The sequence below is a fragment of the Abramis brama genome (assembly GCF_963993115.1).
Source record: "Abramis brama genome assembly, chromosome: 7".
NCBI lineage: Eukaryota > Metazoa > Chordata > Actinopteri > Cypriniformes > Leuciscidae > Abramis > Abramis brama.
In genome coordinates, this window is record NC_139969.1 from 588,409 (window position 1) to 606,347 (window position 17,939).

The following is a 17,939-nucleotide window of genomic DNA, read 5'->3' on the forward strand; positions in this document are numbered from 1 at the left end:
CGTTTGAGCTTCAGCAAGAACCAATGAGGTTCATTCTTGTGTTACGCAGCACGTTTGAGTTCCCTAAAGAACGAATGAGGATCATTCTCATGTTACGCAGCACGTTTGAGTTTCTGCACGAACCAATGAGGTTCATTCTTGTGTTACGCAGCACGTTTGAGCTTCTGCAAGAACCAACGAGGTTCATTCTTGTGTTAAGCAGCACGTTTGAGTTCCCTAAAGAACGAATGAGGATCATTCTCATGTTACGCAGCACGTTTGAGTTTCTGCACGAACCAATGAGGTTCATTCTTGTGTTACGCAGCACGTTTGAGCTTCTGCAAGAACCAACGAGGTTCATTCTTGTGTTAAGCAGCACGTTTGAGTTCCCTAAAGAACGAATGAGGATCATTCTCATGTTACGCAGCACGTTTGAGCTTCAGCAAGAACCAATGAGGTTCATTCTTGTGTTAAGCAGCACGTTTGAGTTCCCTAAAGAACGAATGAGGATCATTCTCATGTTACGCAGCACGTTTGAGTTTCTGCACGAACCAATGAGGTTCATTCTTGAGTTAAGCAGCATGTCTGAGCTCTCTAAAGAATCAATGAAGTTCATTCTCGTGTTATGCAGTGCGTTTGAGCTTCCACAAGAATAATTTTAATAAATAAGTCAATGACTTAGTCACTTCTGCTTTGTCCTTGGATGAATCAGCCATTTTGAACGAGTTGGTTGACTGAATGATTCAATGACTTATGAAGTAAAGCTTCTTTCATTTCAAGTAATGAAAGTTGTTTTATGGTTTAGTTAACTATAATATCCCTGGGGATTGTTACAAACTTGATCATCAGGAAACATTGCAAAAAGGGAGATTTTGCATAATGAATGTGTGAAACAGGCTTTAATGCAGAAATGCACCAGAACCTAATATCAACGCTGTAACAATTCTAAGAAATCTCACTTTGAGGCATATGAAAAACTTTGTGTGTGTGTGTGTGGTCGTGTTCATGTTCATCATCTCTGTATGGGGATGTGTAGACTGAATATGCAAGTAAGAAGACACAACAGAGGTTATTTCATAAATTACTGTCTTTTTAATGTCCATAGCAGAGTGCTTGTGATGTTTTATGGGGCTTTTATTGAAAGCATTATGACATTTTGTTTGAGTTGCTGGTATGGTAATGCTTCAGAGGCTCAGAAGAAATCACTAAGAAAAGTAGTAACAATGACAAGTAAACTGTTAATTAAGTTAAGAAGTATAGAGAGTATATATAAAGAGAGAGTGCAGAACAAAGCTAACATCATTAATGATACGAGGCATCCCTTATCTTATGCTTTTGAATTATTGCTATCTGGCCGACGGTACTGTGTTCACCGATGCATGTAAAACAGGTCCAAACTATCTGTTATCCCCCAAGCAATTAGATTTTAAAATTCTTCCTCCAGTGTTGATTGATGGTCAGCTGGTCTGTTTATCCTAAATAATATTTATTTGCTTTAAATTATTGTTTGTAAATGCCAACTGTGATTTGTTTTAAATGTCTGTGTGAGCTTGCTGAAAACTACTTTCCCTACGGGGACAAATAAACATTACTGTCGCTGTGCAAGCGCATGTGTCTGAGACAGTTGTCCTGTCTGGAGAAGGTTTTACCGCACAGCTGACAGCGGAAGGGTTTCTCACCCGTGTGCACTAGTCTGTGTGTTAAAAGACGCTTCCTCTGTGTGAAGCTTTTGCCACACTCCTCACATCTGAAGGGTTTTTCGTCCATGTGCACTAGTTTGTGTGTTAATAGCCGCCCCCTCTGTGGGAAGCCTTTCCCGCACTCCTCACATCGGAAGGGTTTGTGTCCTGTGTGCTTGCCGGAATTCAGACTCTGTGGGAGCGTTTTGGGCAAACACGAGCTTGAATGTGAAGATGGGAGTGTGTTGAACGGTGTCGAGTCAGACTCGCTCGTGCTGGGTGAGCTTCTATGGGAATCCTGAAGATTCAAGTCGTACTCAATGTCTGGAACACCAAAGCTCTCGTTCTGCAGAACAGCCAATAAACCGGACTGAGTCGATGTGGTCATTGGATCCTCAATCCCATATGGATCTCTAAAACTCTGGGAATGTTGTTCCGACTCCACAAGATTTTCCGGATGGTCGAACGCTTTCCCTGAACACCATAAACGAGAGTTTCGGTCATGGCAGTGGTTTTGTCCTTTAAACTTCTGCTTTGCCTGAACTTGATTCAGCGTCTGATCCACAAGTTTTTCCACCTGTTCGATCTTCATCTCAAACTCCAGTCCGCTGAGCTCCTCTTCCTCCGGTTCCTTCGGCGGCGTTACGGACTCTTCTTGTTTCGGCTGCTGTGAATTCACATCCGCCGCCTGTGAAAAGTGAGCTTTCTCCTCTGAGAGATTCTTCACAACGACCTTTTCCTGGCTGTGTTGATTAGCCCGAGTTTCTAGCGAATGAGCCGTTACACCTGTCGAGAAATACAAGTCATAAGTCTTTAAGATATTTTAATTTAAATTCTACAACAAAACAAATAGTTCTTGGTGTAAAATCTACATAGCTTCTACAAATCATTAGGCTAATGAACCATGATAATATTTAATACATTAACTGTTAATATAATATATATACACACAAATACACACACACACACACACACTGTATGATGTTATTTGATATTATTAAAGGGATAGTTCACCCAAAAATGTAAATTCTGTCACTGATTACTCACCCTCATGTCGTTCCAAACCCGTAAGACTTTCATTCATCTTCGGAACAAAAATGAAGATCTTTTTAATGAAATCTGAGAGATTTCTTTCCCTCCATTGACAGTCTACGCAACTACCATTTTGACGCTTCGAAAAGTTAATAAAGAAATTGTAAAACAAATACATATGAACTGAGCGGTTTAGTCCAAATTTTCTGAAGAGACTTGATTGCTCTATATGAAGAACAGACTTAAATTAGGCTTTTATTCACATATAAACATTGATCAGCGAACATAAAGAGAAGCTACAATGAAAGGGCTTGAAGCGTGAGAACAAACCTCTAGCGGAAGCTCAAACGTGCTGCGTAACACAAGAATGATCCTCATTGGTTCTTGATGAAGCTCAAACATGCTGCGTAACACGAGAATGAACCTCATTGGTTCTTGCTGAAGCTCAAACGTGCTGCGTAACACGAGAATGAACCTCATTGGTTCTTATAGAAGCTCAAACGTCCTCGTAACACGAGAATGAACCTCATTGGTTCTTGCTGAAGCTCAAACGTGCTGCGTAACACGAGAATGAACCTCATTGGTTCTTGCTGAAGCTCAAACGTGCTGCGTAACACGAGAATGAACCTCATTGGTTCTTGCTGAAGCTCAAACGTGCTGCGTAACACGAGAATGAACCTCATTGGTTCTTGCTGAAGCTCAAACGTGATGCGTAACACGAGAATGATCCTCATTGGTTCTTATAGAAGCTCAAACGTGCTGCGTAACACGAGAATGAACCTCATTGGTTCTTGAGAAGCTCAAACGTGCTGCGTAACACGAGAATGAACCTCATTGGTTCTTGCTGAAGCTCAAACGTGCTGCGTAACACGAGAATGAACCTCATTGGTTCTTGCTGAAGCTCAAACGTGCTGCGTAACACGAGAATGAACCTCATTGGTTCTTGAGAAGCTCAAACGTGCTGCGTAACAAGAATGAACCTCATTGGTTCTTGCTGAAGCTCAAACGTGCTGCGTAACACGAGAATGAACCTCATTGGTTCTTGAGAAGCTCAAACGTGCTGCGTAACACGAGAATGAACCTCATTGGTTCTTGCTGAAGCTCAAACGTGCTGCGTAACACGAGAATGAACCTCATTGGTTCTTGCTGAAGCTCAAACGTGCTGCGTAACACAAGAATGAACCTCATTGGTTCTTATAGAAGCTCAAACGTCCTCGTAACACGAGAATGAACCTCATTGGTTCTTGCTGAAGCTCAAACGTGCTGCGTAACACGAGAATGAACCTCATTGGTTCTTGCTGAAGCTCAAACGTGCTGCGTAACACGAGAATGAACCTCATTGGTTCTTGAGAAGCTCAAACGTTCTGCGTAACACGAGAATGAACCTCATTGGTTCTTGCTGAAGCTCAAACGTGCTGCGTAACACGAGAATGAACCTCATTGGTTCTTGCTGAAGCTCAAACGTGATGCATAACACGAGAATGATCCTCATTGGTTCTCATAGAAGCTCAAACGTGCTGCGTAACACGAGAATGAACCTCATTGGTTCTTGCTGAAGCTCAAACGTGCTGCGTAACACGAGAATGAACCTCATTGGTTCTTGCTGAAGCTCAAACGTGCTGCGTAACACGAGAATGAACCTCATTGGTTCTTGCTGAAGCTCAAACATGATGCGTAACACGAGAATGATCCTCATTGGTTCTTATAGAAGCTCAAACGTGCTGCGTAACACGAGAATGAACCTCATTGGTTCTTGAGAAGCTCAAACGTGCTGCGTAACACGAGAATGAACCTCATTGGTTCTTGCTGAAGCTCAAACGTGCTGCGTAACACGAGAATGAACCTCAATGGTTCTTGCTGAAGCTCAAACGTGCTGCGTAACACGAGAATGAACCTCATTGGTTCTTGAGAAGCTCAAACGTGCTGCGTAACACGAGAATGAACCTCATTGGTTCTTGCTGAAGCTCAAACGTGATGCGTAACACGAGAATGATCCTCATTGGTTCTTATAGAAGCTCAAACGTGTTGCGTAACACGAGAATGAACCTCATTGGTTCTTGAGAAGCTCAAACGTGCTGCGTAACACGAGAATGAACCTCATTGGTTCTTGCTGAAGCTCAAACGTGCTGCGTAACACGAGAATGAACCTCAATGGTTCTTGCTGAAGCTCAAACGTGCTGCGTAACACGAGAATGAACCTCATTGGTTCTTGAGAAGCTCAAACGTGCTGCGTAACACGAGAATGAACCTCATTGGTTCTTGAGAAGCTCAAACGTAATGCGTAACACGAGAATGAACCTCATTGGTTCTTGCTGAAGCTCAAACGTGCTGCGTAACACGAGAATGAACCTCATTGGTTCTTGCTGAAGCTCAAACGTGCTGCGTAACACGAGAATGAACCTCATTGGTTCTTGCTGAAGCTCAAACGTAATGCGTAACACGAGAATGAACCTCATTGGTTCTTGAGAAGCTCAAACGTAATGCGTAACACGAGAATGAACCTCATTGGTTCTTGCTGAAGCTCAAACGTGCTGCGTAACACGAGAATGAACCTCATTGGTTCTTGCTGAAGCTCAAACGTGCTGCGTAACACGAGAATGAACCTCATTGGGTCTTGAGAAGCTCAAACGTGCTGCGTAACACGAGAATGAACCTCATTGGTTCTTGCTGAAGCTCAAACGTGCTGCGTAACACGAGAATGAACCTCATTGGTTCTTGCTGAAGCTCAAACGTGCTGCGTAACACGAGAATGAACCTCATTGGTTCTTGAGAAGCTCAAACGTGCTGCGTTAACACGAGAATGAACCTCATTGGTTCTTGCTGAAGCTCAAACGTGCTGCGTAACACGAGAATGAACCTCATTGGTTCTTGCTGAAGCTCAAACGTGCTGCGTAACACGAGAATGAACCTCATTGGTTCTTGAGAAGCTCAAACGTGCTGCGTAACACGAGAATGAACCTCATTGGTTCTTGCTGAAGCTCAAACGTGCTGCGTAACACGAGAATGAACCTCATTGGTTCTTGCTGAAGCTCAAACGTGATGCGTAACACGAGAATGAACCTCATTGGTTCTTGCTGAAGCTCAAACGTAATGCGTAACACGAGAATGAACCTCATTGGTTCTTGCTGAAGCTCAAACGTGCTGCATAACACGAGAATGAACCTCATTGGTTCTTGCTGAAGCTCAAACGTGCTGCGTAACACGAGAATGAACCTCATTGGTTCTTGCTGAAGCTCAAACGTGATGCGTAACACGAGAATGAACCTCATTGGTTCTTGCTGAAGCTCAAACGTGCTGCGTAACACGAGAATGAACCTCATTGGTTCTTGAGAAGCTCAAACGTGCTGCGTAACACGAGAATGAACCTCATTGGTTCTTGCTGAAGCTCAAACGTGATGCGTAACACGAGAATGAACCTCATTGGTTCTTGCTGAAGCTCAAACGTGCTGCGTAACACGAGAATGAACCTCATTGGTTCTTGAGAAGCTCAAACGTGCTGCGTAACACGAGAATGAACCTCATTGGTTCTTGCTGAAGCTCAAACGTAATGCGTAACACGAGAATGAACCTCATTGGTTCTTGCTGAAGCTCAAACGTGCTGCGTAACACGAGAATTAACCTCATTGGTTCTTGCTGAAGCTCAAACGTGCTGCGTAACACGAGAATGAACCTCATTGGTTCTTGCTGAAGCTCAAACGTGCTGCGTAACATGAGAATGAACCTCATTGGTTCTTGAGAAGCTCAAACGTAATGCGTAACACGAGAATGAACCTCATTGGTTCTTGAGAAGCTCAAACGTGATGCGTAACACGAGAATGAACCTCATTGGTTCTTGCTGAAGCTCAAACGTGATGCGTAACACGAGAATGAACCTCATTGGTTCTTGCTGAAGCTCAAACGTGATGCGTAACACGAGAATGAACCTCATTGGTTCTTGAGAAGCTCAAACGTAATGCGTAACACGAGAATGAACCTCATTGGTTCTTGCTGAAGCTCAAACGTGCTGCGTAACACGAGAATGAACCTCATTGGTTCTTGCTGAAGCTCAAACGTAATGCGTAACACGAGAATGAACCTCATTGGTTCTTGAGAAGCTCAAACGTAATGCGTAACACGAGAATGAACCTCATTGGTTCTTGCTGAAGCTCAAACGTGCTGCGTAACACGAGAATGAACCTCATTGGTTCTTGCTGAAGCTCAAACGTGCTGCGTAACACGAGAATGAACCTCATTGGGTCTTGAGAAGCTCAAACGTGCTGCGTAACACGAGAATGAACCTCATTGGTTCTTGCTGAAGCTCAAACGTGCTGCGTAACACGAGAATGAACCTCATTGGTTCTTGCTGAAGCTCAAACGTGCTGCGTAACACGAGAATGAACCTCATTGGTTCTTGAGAAGCTCAAACGTGCTGCGTAACACGAGAATGAACCTCATTGGTTCTTGCTGAAGCTCAAACGTGCTGCGTAACACGAGAATGAACCTCATTGGTTCTTGCTGAAGCTCAAACGTGCTGCGTAACACGAGAATGAACCTCATTGGTTCTTGAGAAGCTCAAACGTGCTGCGTAACACGAGAATGAACCTCATTGGTTCTTGCTGAAGCTCAAACGTGCTGCGTAACACGAGAATGAACCTCATTGGTTCTTGCTGAAGCTCAAACGTGATGCGTAACACGAGAATGAACCTCATTGGTTCTTGCTGAAGCTCAAACGTGCTGCGTAACACGAGAATGAACCTCATTGGTTCTTGAGAAGCTCAAACGTGCTGCGTAACACGAGAATGAACCTCATTGGTTCTTGCTGAAGCTCAAACGTGATGCGTAACACGAGAATGAACCTCATTGGTTCTTGCTGAAGCTCAAACGTGCTGCGTAACACGAGAATGAACCTCATTGGTTCTTGAGAAGCTCAAACGTGCTGCGTAACACGAGAATGAACCTCATTGGTTCTTGCTGAAGCTCAAACGTAATGCGTAACACAAGAATGAACCTCATTGGTTCTTGCTGAAGCTCAAACGTGCTGCGTAACACGAGAATTAACCTCATTGGTTCTTGCTGAAGCTCAAACGTGCTGCGTAACACGAGAATGAACCTCATTGGTTCTTGCTGAAGCTCAAACGTGCTGCGTAACATGAGAATGAACCTCATTGGTTCTTGCTGAAGCTCAAACGTGCTGCGTAACACGAGAATGAACCTCATTGGTTCTTGCTGAAGCTCAAACGTAATGCGTAACACGAGAATGAACCTCATTGGTTCTTGCTGAAGCTCAAACGTGCTGCATAACACGAGAATGAACCTCATTGGTTCTTGCTGAAGCTCAAACGTGCTGCGTAACACGAGAATGAACCTCATTGGTTCTTGCTGAAGCTCAAACGTGCTGCATAACATGAGAATGAACCTCATTGGTTCTTGCTGAAGCTCAAACGTGCTGCGTAACATGAGAATGAACCTCATTGGTTCTTGCTGAAGCTCAAACGTGCTGCGTAACACGAGAATGAACCTCATTGGTTCTTGCTGAAGCTCAAACGTAATGCGTAACACGAGAATGAACCTCATTGGTTCTTGCTGAAGCTCAAACGTGCTGCATAACACGAGAATGAACCTCATTGGTTCTTGCTGAAGCTCAAACGAGCTGCGTAACACGAGAATGAACCTCATTGGTTCTTGCTGAAGCTCAAACGTGCTGCGTAACACGAGAATGAACCTCATTGGTTCTTGCTGAAGCTCAAACGTGCTGCATAACACGAGAATGAATCTCATTGGTTCTTGCTGAAGCTCAAACGTGCTGCGTAACACGAGAATGAACCTCATTGGTTCTTGAGAAGCTCAAACGTGCTGCGTAACATGAGAATGAACCTCATTGGTTCTTGAGAAGCTCAAACGTGACGCATAACACGAGAATGAACCCTCAATGACCCTTTCCAAACCTGTAAGAACAAAAGTCTTACAGGTTTGGAAAGACATGAGGGTGAGTAATTAATGCAACTTTTTTTCTTTTTTTTTGGGGAGAGGGGTGAACTAACCCTTTAAGTTATTGTAAGTATTTAAATTCTTTTCTCTTCTAACACTTATTTGAGACCCTGAGATCTGTGACATTATCTGACTCCAGCATCCACATGAAGTCTCTAGAACAGACAAACAACACAGAAACAAACATACACATATTCATGCAATACATAGTGTAAACTAAATTGCCCAGAAAAACATGACAGCAACAATTTTGCATCAGAAAGTCATGGGTTTTATTGTCACTTGCAAAATGCATCTTATCGATGCTCCCATTTTAAATAATTCACGCAAACACAAAGTAGCAGAAAACAACATAGAAGACATATAGCATCGTTTTACAAGCTATAAAATGAAAAATGTAATTCATATATATATAAATGAAATGCATTTTATGTGACAGTTGATGTTTATCAAATAGATGTAAAAGTGATCTGTTGACCGAATACTGAAAAAAAGTATATCAAACTTAAAGCAATATTACTAATTTACCATAAAAACTTCTATAAAGTATATGTCAAAACAAGTGAAATTTAAAATAATGTGGCATTTCATAAAAGCTTGTCAGCATGGATCTGTGACTGTGATTGCTACCAATACGCATACGCCTCCTCTTCAGTGTGGCTGCGCTGGTGCAGTTTTAGCGAGTTTAAATGCGAGTAGGACTTGCCACATTCTTCACAACTGTACGGTTTCTCTCCGGTGTGTGAGCGCTGGTGTGAGATCAGGTGAGAGTTGCAGTAGAAGCCTTTGCCACACTGAGGGCAGGTGTACGGTCTCTCTCCGGTGTGGATTCTTTGGTGGATCTTCAGGTAGAAGCGCGTAGTGAAGGTCTTTCCGCACTGAGGGCAGCGAGAGCTTCTCTCTGCATTTGTGTCTCCTCTGTGATCTGACGCCGATGGAAGCGCATGGTTAGCGGCAGTGGTTCTGTACGGTTCGTCCACGTGCCGACGGTTCGGAGACACACCTGTGACGAATCGCTCACCTGTTTCCAGAGGAGAAGCGTCCAAACTCAGGGCTCCGGAGTTCACTGGATATTCCTGGGACACCGGTGAATTCCACATTCCACCGGGCTTCATTTTACTCGTTAGCATAAAATCACTTCCTACAGATTGACGAACAGAGAACAGAGTTCATAATTCAGAGAGGCCCATAATTCTAAAGATTGGTTAATTCTAGTACTAGAACTAGTCCTGATATGAAGTGATCTCTGACCAACTCTAGCTGGCCCTGTTGTTCCCGTGCTGAAACTATCCTGGTCTTCCACTTCTGGACCCAACGGGCAAAGAGCAGGAGAAACTAGGGATGAAATCAATCATCCAAATAAGCATTAAATGATTGAGAAAGTATATTAGAAAATTATATTTGGCATCTGATATAAAACAGAAAAGCACTATCATAATTCTTGAAAGCATGGTTAGTGTGTTTTACTCGGTCCACTGTCCCACTGGTCGTCCTCCATGTGTTCCTCTTTGATCTGAATTGATTTGATTCCGTCTTCCTGCAGTTTAGAACGAAAAAGAATCAGGTTACTCTATGATGTATACTGGAGAAGAATCTGATAATGAAGAATCCTTACGTTCAGTGTGAACATCTGCGCTGAAGAAACGTCCTTGCGTGTCTCCGTCTGTGATTCTCCGTCATGATTTTCATTTATCTTTATGCAGTTGAGGTTTACCTCTGGTTGAGGATGAAAAGGATGAAATGCAACATATACATGCATTGTTAAAGGTGCAGTAAGAGATTTCTGAGAAATGCTGTTGATATTTAAAATCACCAAAACAAACGCCTCTACCCATCTTGATAGCTCCGCCCCCAAAGTCACAATCACCTCCCCCATCATAAGTGGACACGCCCCTTATTGCTGATTGGCTACAAATATGTTGTGGCGCTCGGTCTGATCCACTTTTAACAGTGTTTCTCAGAAATCTCTTACTGCACTCATTTATTCACCCTCATGTTATTCCAAATCCACTGGACCCTATACCGACTAAGCTACTGAAAGAGATGCTTCTAGAGTTCATAAATCCTCTTCTCGATATTAATTAATCTTTGATATTGGGATATGTAACGAAAAATAAAAAGCTGGCTATTATTAAACCTCTTTTTAAAAAAACACAACTTTTTAGTCAATTACAGGCCGATCTCAAATCTACCTTTTCTGTCAAAGATACTAGAAAAGGCGGAATCCTCACAACTATGTTCCTTTTTAGAAAGAAATGATATCTGCGAGGATTTCCAGTCAGGATTTAGACCATATCATAGTACTGAGACTGCTCTCATTAGAGTCACAAATGATTTGCTCTTATCATCCGATCGTGGTTGTATTTCTCTATTAGTGTTACCCGATCTTAGTGCTGCATTTGATACCATCGACCACAGCATTCTTTTGAATATACTTTTTTTAATGTTGGCATTAGTGGAATTGCATTGGCATGGTTTAAATCATCCTTATCTGACTGTTATCAGTTTGTAGCAGTTAACGAAGAGATGTCATATCAATCACAAGTTCAGTATGGCGTACCAAAAGGCTCAGTACTAGGACCGCTGCTGTTCACTCTAAATGGTTTAGCTCCGCAGTACTTGAGCGAGCTCTTAATGCATTATAGTTCTTCACGTCTATTACGATCTCAAAATTCTGGCCAGTTGATAATACCAAATATCAAAATCAACTGCAGGCGGTAGATCCTTTTCCTATTTAACACATAAACTTTGGAATTGTCTTCCTAATATTGTTCGGGAAGCAATCACACATTGTCAGTTCAAAGCTAGACTAAAAACACATCTCATTAACCTGGCATACACATAACACATTATAAATTTATATTATTCAAATCAATTAAATGATTGTTAAGCTGCATAAACTAGATCAGCCGGAACCAGGAACACTTCCCATAACACCTGATGTACTCGTTTCATCATAAGAAGAATGGCATCTAGACACGACCACAGCGCATGATGTAGTCAGCTGTATCCGGGCCGTATAAAATGAATCGTATCCAGTATCCAGATCAGATGGGGGACCTGCGCCTAGACACGACCACAATGCATGATGTAGTCAGCCGGATCCGGGCCGTATCCAGATCAGATGGAGGACCTGCGCCTAGACACGACCACAACGCATGATGTAGTCAGCCGGATCCGAGCCGTATCCAGATCAGATGGAGGACCTGCGCCTAGACACGACCACAGCGCATGATGTAGTCAGCCGGATCCGGGCCGTATCCAGATCAGATGGAGGACCTGCGCCTAGACAAGACCACAACGCATGACGTAGTCAGCCGGATCCGAGCCGTATCCAGATCAGATGGAGGACCTGCGCCTAGACAAGACCACAACGCATGACGTAGTCAGCCGGATCCGAGCCGTATCCAGATCAGATGGAGGACCTGCGCCTAGACACGACCACAACACATGACGTAGTCAGCCGTATCCGGGCCGTATCCAGATCAGATGGAGGACCTGCGCCTAGACACGACCACAGCGCATGATGTAGTCAGCCTGATCTGGGCCGTATCCAGATCAGATGGAGGACCTGCGCCTAGACACGACCACAACGCATGACGTAGTCAGCCGGATCCGAGCCGTATCCAGATCAGATGGAGGACCTGCACCTAGACACGACCACAACACATGACGTAGTCAGCCGTATCCGGGCCGTATCCAGATCAGATAAAGGACCTGCGCCTAGACACTACCACAACGCATGATGTAGTCAGCCGGATCCGGGCCATATCCAGATCAGATGGAGGACCTGCGCCTAGACACAACCACAACGCATGATGTAGTCAGCCGGATCCGGGCCGTATCCAGATCAGATAAAGGACCTGCGCCTAGACACGACCACAACGCATGATGTAGTCAGCCGGATCCGGGCCATATCCAGATCAGATGGAGGACCTGCGCCTAGACACAACCACAACGCATGATGTAGTCAGCCGGATCCGGCCCGTATCCAGATCAGATGGAGGACCTGCGCCTAGACACTACCACAACGCATGACGTAGTCAGCCGGATCCGGGCCATATCCAGATCAGATGGAGGACCTGCGCCTAGACACAACCACAACGCATGATGTAGTCAGCCGGATCCGGGCCGTATCCAGATCAGATAAAGGACCTGCGCCTAGACACGACCACAACGCATGATGTAGTCAGCCGAATCCGGGCCGTATCCAGATCAGATGGAGGACCTGCGCCTAGACACGACCACAACGCATGATGTAGTCAGCCGGATCCGGGCCGTATCCAGATCAGATGGAGGACCTGCGCCTAGACACGACCACAACGCATGATGTAGTCAGCCGGATCCGGGCCGTATCCAGATCAGATAAAGGACCTGCGCCTAGACACTACCACAACGCATGATGTAGTCAGCCGGATCCGGGCCATATCCAGATCAGATGGAGGACCTGCGCCTAGACACAACCACAACGCATGATGTAGTCAGCCGGATCCGGCCCGTATCCAGATCAGATGGAGGACCTGCGCCTAGACACTACCACAACGCATGACGTAGTCAGCCGGATCCGGGCCATATCCAGATCAGATGGAGGACCTGCGCCTAGACACAACCACAACGCATGATGTAGTCAGCCGGATCCGGGCCGTATCCAGATCAGATAAAGGACCTGCGCCTAGACACGACCACAACGCATGATGTAGTCAGCCGAATCCGGGCCGTATCCAGATCAGATGGAGGACCTGCGCCTAGACACGACCACAACGCATGATGTAGTCAGCCGGATCCGGGCCGTATCCAGATCAGATGGAGGACCTGCGCCTAGACACGACCACAACGCATGATGTAGTCAGCCGTATCCGGGCCGTATCCAGATCAGATGGTGGACCTGCGCCTAGACACGACCACAACTCATGATGTAGTCAGCCGTATCCGGCCCGTATCCAGATTAGATGGAGGACCTGCGCCTAGACACGACCACAACGCATGATGTAGTCAGCCGGATCCGGGCCGTATCCAGATCAGATAAAGGACCTGCGCCTAGACACGACCACAACGCATGATGTAGTCAGCCGGATCCGGGCCGTATCCAGATCAGATAAAGGACCTGCGCCTAGACACGACCACAACGCATGATGTAGTCAGCCGGATCCGGGCCGTATCCAGATCAGATAAAGGACCTGCGCCTAGACACGACCACAACGCATGATGTAGTCAGCCGGATCCGGGCCGTATCCAGATCAGATGGTGGACCTGCGCCTAGACACGACCACAACTCATGATGTAGTCAGCCGGATCCGGCCCGTATCCAGATTAGATGGAGGACCTGCGCCTAGACACGACCACAACGCATGATGTAGTCAGCCGGATCCGGGCCGTATCCAGATCAGATGGTGGACCTGCGCCTAGACACGACCACAACTCATGATGTAGTCAGCCGGATCCGGCCCGTATCCAGATTAGATGGAGGACCTGCGCCTAGACACGACCACAACGCATGATGTAGTCAGCCGGATCCGGGCCGTATCCAGATCAGATGGTGGACCTGCGCCTAGACACGACCACAACTCATGATGTAGTCAGCCGTATCTGGGCCGTATCCAGATCAGATAAAGGACCTGCGCCTAGACACGACCACAATGCATGATGTGGTCAGCCGGATCCGGGCCGTATCCAGATCAGATAAAGGACCTGCGCCTAGACACGACCACATCGCATAATGTAGTCAGCCGGATCCGGGCCGTATCCAGATCAGATAAAGGACCTGCGCCTAGACACGACCACAACGCATAATGTAGTCAGCCGGATCCGGGCCGTATCCAGATCAGATGGAGGACCTGCGCCTAGACACGACCACAACGCATGATGTAGTCAGCCGTATCCGGGCCGTATCCAGATCAGATGGAGGACCTGCGCCTAGACACGACCACAACTCATGATGTAGTCAGCCGGATCCGGGCCGTATCCAGATCAGATGGAGGACCTGCGCCTAGACACGACCACAACTCATGATGTAGTCAGCCGGATCCGGGCCGTATCCAGATCAGATGGTGGACCTGCGCCTAGACACGACCACAACTCATGATGTAGTCAGCCGGATCCGGCCCGTATCCAGATTAGATGGAGGACCTGCGCCTAGACACGACCACAACGCATGATGTAGTCAGCCGTATCCGGGCCGTATCCAGATCAGATAAAGGACCTGCGCCTAGACACGACCACAACGCATGATGTAGTCAGCCGGATCCGGGCCGTATCCAGATCAGATGCAGGACCTGCACCTAGACACGACCACAACGCATGATGTAGTCAGCCGGATCCGGGCCATATCAAGATCAGATGCAGGACCTGCACCTAGACACGACCACAACTCATGATGCATGAAGTGTCAGCAGAAATTGTGTCAACTAGACTCTCCACTGTGAAAGCCTCATCAACCCGAAAAAATTTTTTTTTCACAACAAAAGTGTTTTCCTCTGTACAGATAAAAAAGGTTATCAAAGTGACTCCCGTTCACACGCATCCGCGTGTTTATTATTCATGCTGCATTAAAATACAGGTTTGGAACGACATGAGGGCGAGTACATGATAGAAGAATGATAATTTTTGTATAAATTATCCCTATAAGTGGTATTAACAACAGTACACAGCCATCTGATACCCATGTTTATATGTTGTATGATGTGTTTTTGCAAGGGTAATAAGCATTAATACTTAAAGTTAAAATGATTTAGAATTTGCAACCCATTTTACTTCGGTATTGTAACATACTACTGAATCAAAGCATATGGAATGAGAATGTGAAAATTAGATGATGAAAAGTGGATGTTATAGACCAGAATAGAGGCAGATCTGAATGCAGGTATAACTTTATCATAGATGAGTTTTAAAGGATACAATGATTGACTACAGGGGGACTTTAAAGTTATAAAAAAGTTATTCCAGTAACGTTAACAGAACGTTTGTTTGAAGTTTAAATGGTCTTCAAGAATGTTCTCAAAACATTAACATAAATGCATTAAATACATTGTTACTGAAACGTTTTTTATTTTTATTTTAGTTGGATATTCATCTAACATTTTTAGTTACAACTAATTTCAGAATGATCAGAGAACACTCAAAGGTAACGTTCCAATGTTTGCAAAATTATAAAATGGAATGTTCCTTTAACGTTCGCATAACCAATAAAAAACGGTTTTGAAAAACTGGTGGAACTCTACGACCTTGCCTCATTTAGTATACGCATTCTATATGTAAATTAGCCCCGCCTCCACTCACTCACAGTAGCTCAGAGATCCACTTGTGGACAATCACACGCTGACCTGATTGTTTCAAACCTTGACAGTTTTAAAAAACTGGACTTTTGAGAGCATTCAGAAATAACATTTTCATAACTTAATTTTTTTTGGTAGTTTTTTTCCGGGCACTTTTTGTTAGGGTAGTAACGCTTGCCTTCGAAGTTGGTGGCGTACCAACGATGTAAACTAACAGAATGGCCGTTTCTGTCAAACGCAGAACTTTAGCAAAACCCATTTCGTGCTGTGTTCAATTCTGGAAGCATTCATGTGTGAAATGCCTCGAACACACGCGTGAATTCTACGTTATTCCTCCTTCTTCAAAGTGCAAGAACTCAAGCCAACGGGCTCGTAAACAGGGGATTTTGGGAATGGGGAACAGGGTCTTTAGAGGAAAACAGCCGAAATGCATCTTTTCACAATCTCTGTTTGCTAGTTATATGTGCACTGTAAAAATTAGGCTATTGTTGGTTTAACTTAAAAAAGTAAGTTAACCTGGTTGCCTTAAAATTTTGAGTTCATTGAAATAAAAACTGTGAAGGAGATTGGTTTAATAAATAGAAACTCAAAATAATATGTTATCTGAACCACATTATCAAAGTTGATTTGACAAAAGCTGTGATAACAAATCATGAAAATGTCAGGTTGAAGGGGCGGAGTCAAAACTTAGCCTAGGTCTCTAGCTATTGGCTCAACAGCCGCGAGGCCTTGCATACGTCACCGGTTAAAGGAAGTCGTTTCAGCGGAAGAGCAAGTTAATACATTATGATTAAAGCGTGAAAGGAGCAAAAGTCAGGGATGAGTCCCGCATCATGTTGGGTTTAAACAGTGTCATGTGTGAACTGAAGTACCTCTCTGTCCGCTGGTGTTGACTTGTGTTCCCACTGAGCGCAGGTTCGACTGGTTCTGTCGGGCTGATCGCAGTTCGCTCTCGGTAAACTGCAGTTTGAGCATCAGCGTCTCGACCTCCATCTTCCGGCGCGTCATCTCCTGCTCCACCGCGCGACTCATCTCCAGCAGCGCGCATTTGGCGAAGCGCTCGAGGATCGACGCGAGCGTCGCGTGGATATCAACCGATGCAGACATTAGAGCCGCTTAATGGCGAATAATACAAGTCAAAAATGTTTGTAAAGTGTTTTTCAAAGAGCCTCGCGTCCAATCTGGTGTTTGCTCTTTCTCTCAGCCACACACTGGGGTCGAGGACGCGGACAGTCGAGTATATACCACTAGTGTTTACACAAATCCCACAAAACAGTTGACCGTTTTCCTGGTGGAGTGACGTCACCGTTTAAAGGACCAGTAGATTTCGCCCTGTCTTTTCATCACCGTAAATCCCAGTGTAGAAGCGCCGTTATAAACATACACAGTATAAGACAGGTTATAAATCCTCAGGGAATCATTCCATTTAAATCTCGCAACGGTCCCATTTCACAGACTCATCATCATTTTTTAAATTTTTTTATACTCTTTATTTGGCATTTTTCTTATATACAAAAAAAAAAAACAAAACAAAGAACAAGGGGCACTGTAAATTGTATAATTACAAAATAAAGTATTAACATTGTTCCGCTTCTTTATATGCAAACCATTTTGTCCAGCGCTTATTATATAAGTGTCCTTTAATGCGTAGAAAGTATGTCATCTTTTCCATTAAGTGTATCTCCTCCACTGTATCTTTCCATTGTTCAGTCCGAGGTGGGTCAATCTTTAACCAAGACCGAGTGATAGCCTTTTTACATGCAATCATTAGAATTTTAAAAAGATAAATGTCTTTTTTTTGGACCACCTCACCAGGTAGTAGACCTAACAAGAAAATTGTAGGGTTTTTAGGGATGACATAACCCATTATCTTCCCAGTAATTACAAAAATACTATCCCAAAAATGTTCTAACTTTGGGCACGTCCAAAATATATGAGTGTGATTGGCGTTCCAATGTCCACACTGTCGCCAGCATTGCTGTTGTTCACCCCTTTGATTATTAATAATATG

General features: G+C 44.5%; 1 protein-coding gene across 2 annotated transcripts; it reads right to left on the reverse strand.

The window, feature by feature from the left end:
* Positions 1–1,054: 1,054 nt before the first annotated feature.
* Positions 1,055–17,239, reverse strand: LOC311086121 (uncharacterized protein). Of its 2 annotated transcripts, none has more exons than XM_084118840.1 (6): positions 16,801–17,239; positions 10,273–10,373; positions 10,125–10,194; positions 9,909–9,992; positions 9,679–9,798; positions 1,055–2,444 (listed from the first exon to the last, which is right to left on the reverse strand). In XM_084118840.1, the coding sequence occupies exons 1-6, from the start codon at positions 17,033–17,035 to the stop codon at positions 1,549–1,551; spliced, it is 1,506 nt and encodes a 501-aa protein (XP_083974966.1). In that variant the 5' UTR covers positions 17,036–17,239; the 3' UTR covers positions 1,055–1,548. The 2 variants fall into 2 exon arrangements, with proteins under 2 accessions (XP_083974966.1, XP_083974967.1); XM_084118841.1 differs by lacking the exon at positions 1,055–2,444 and adding an exon at positions 8,906–9,582.
* Positions 17,240–17,939: the final 700 nt, after the last annotated feature.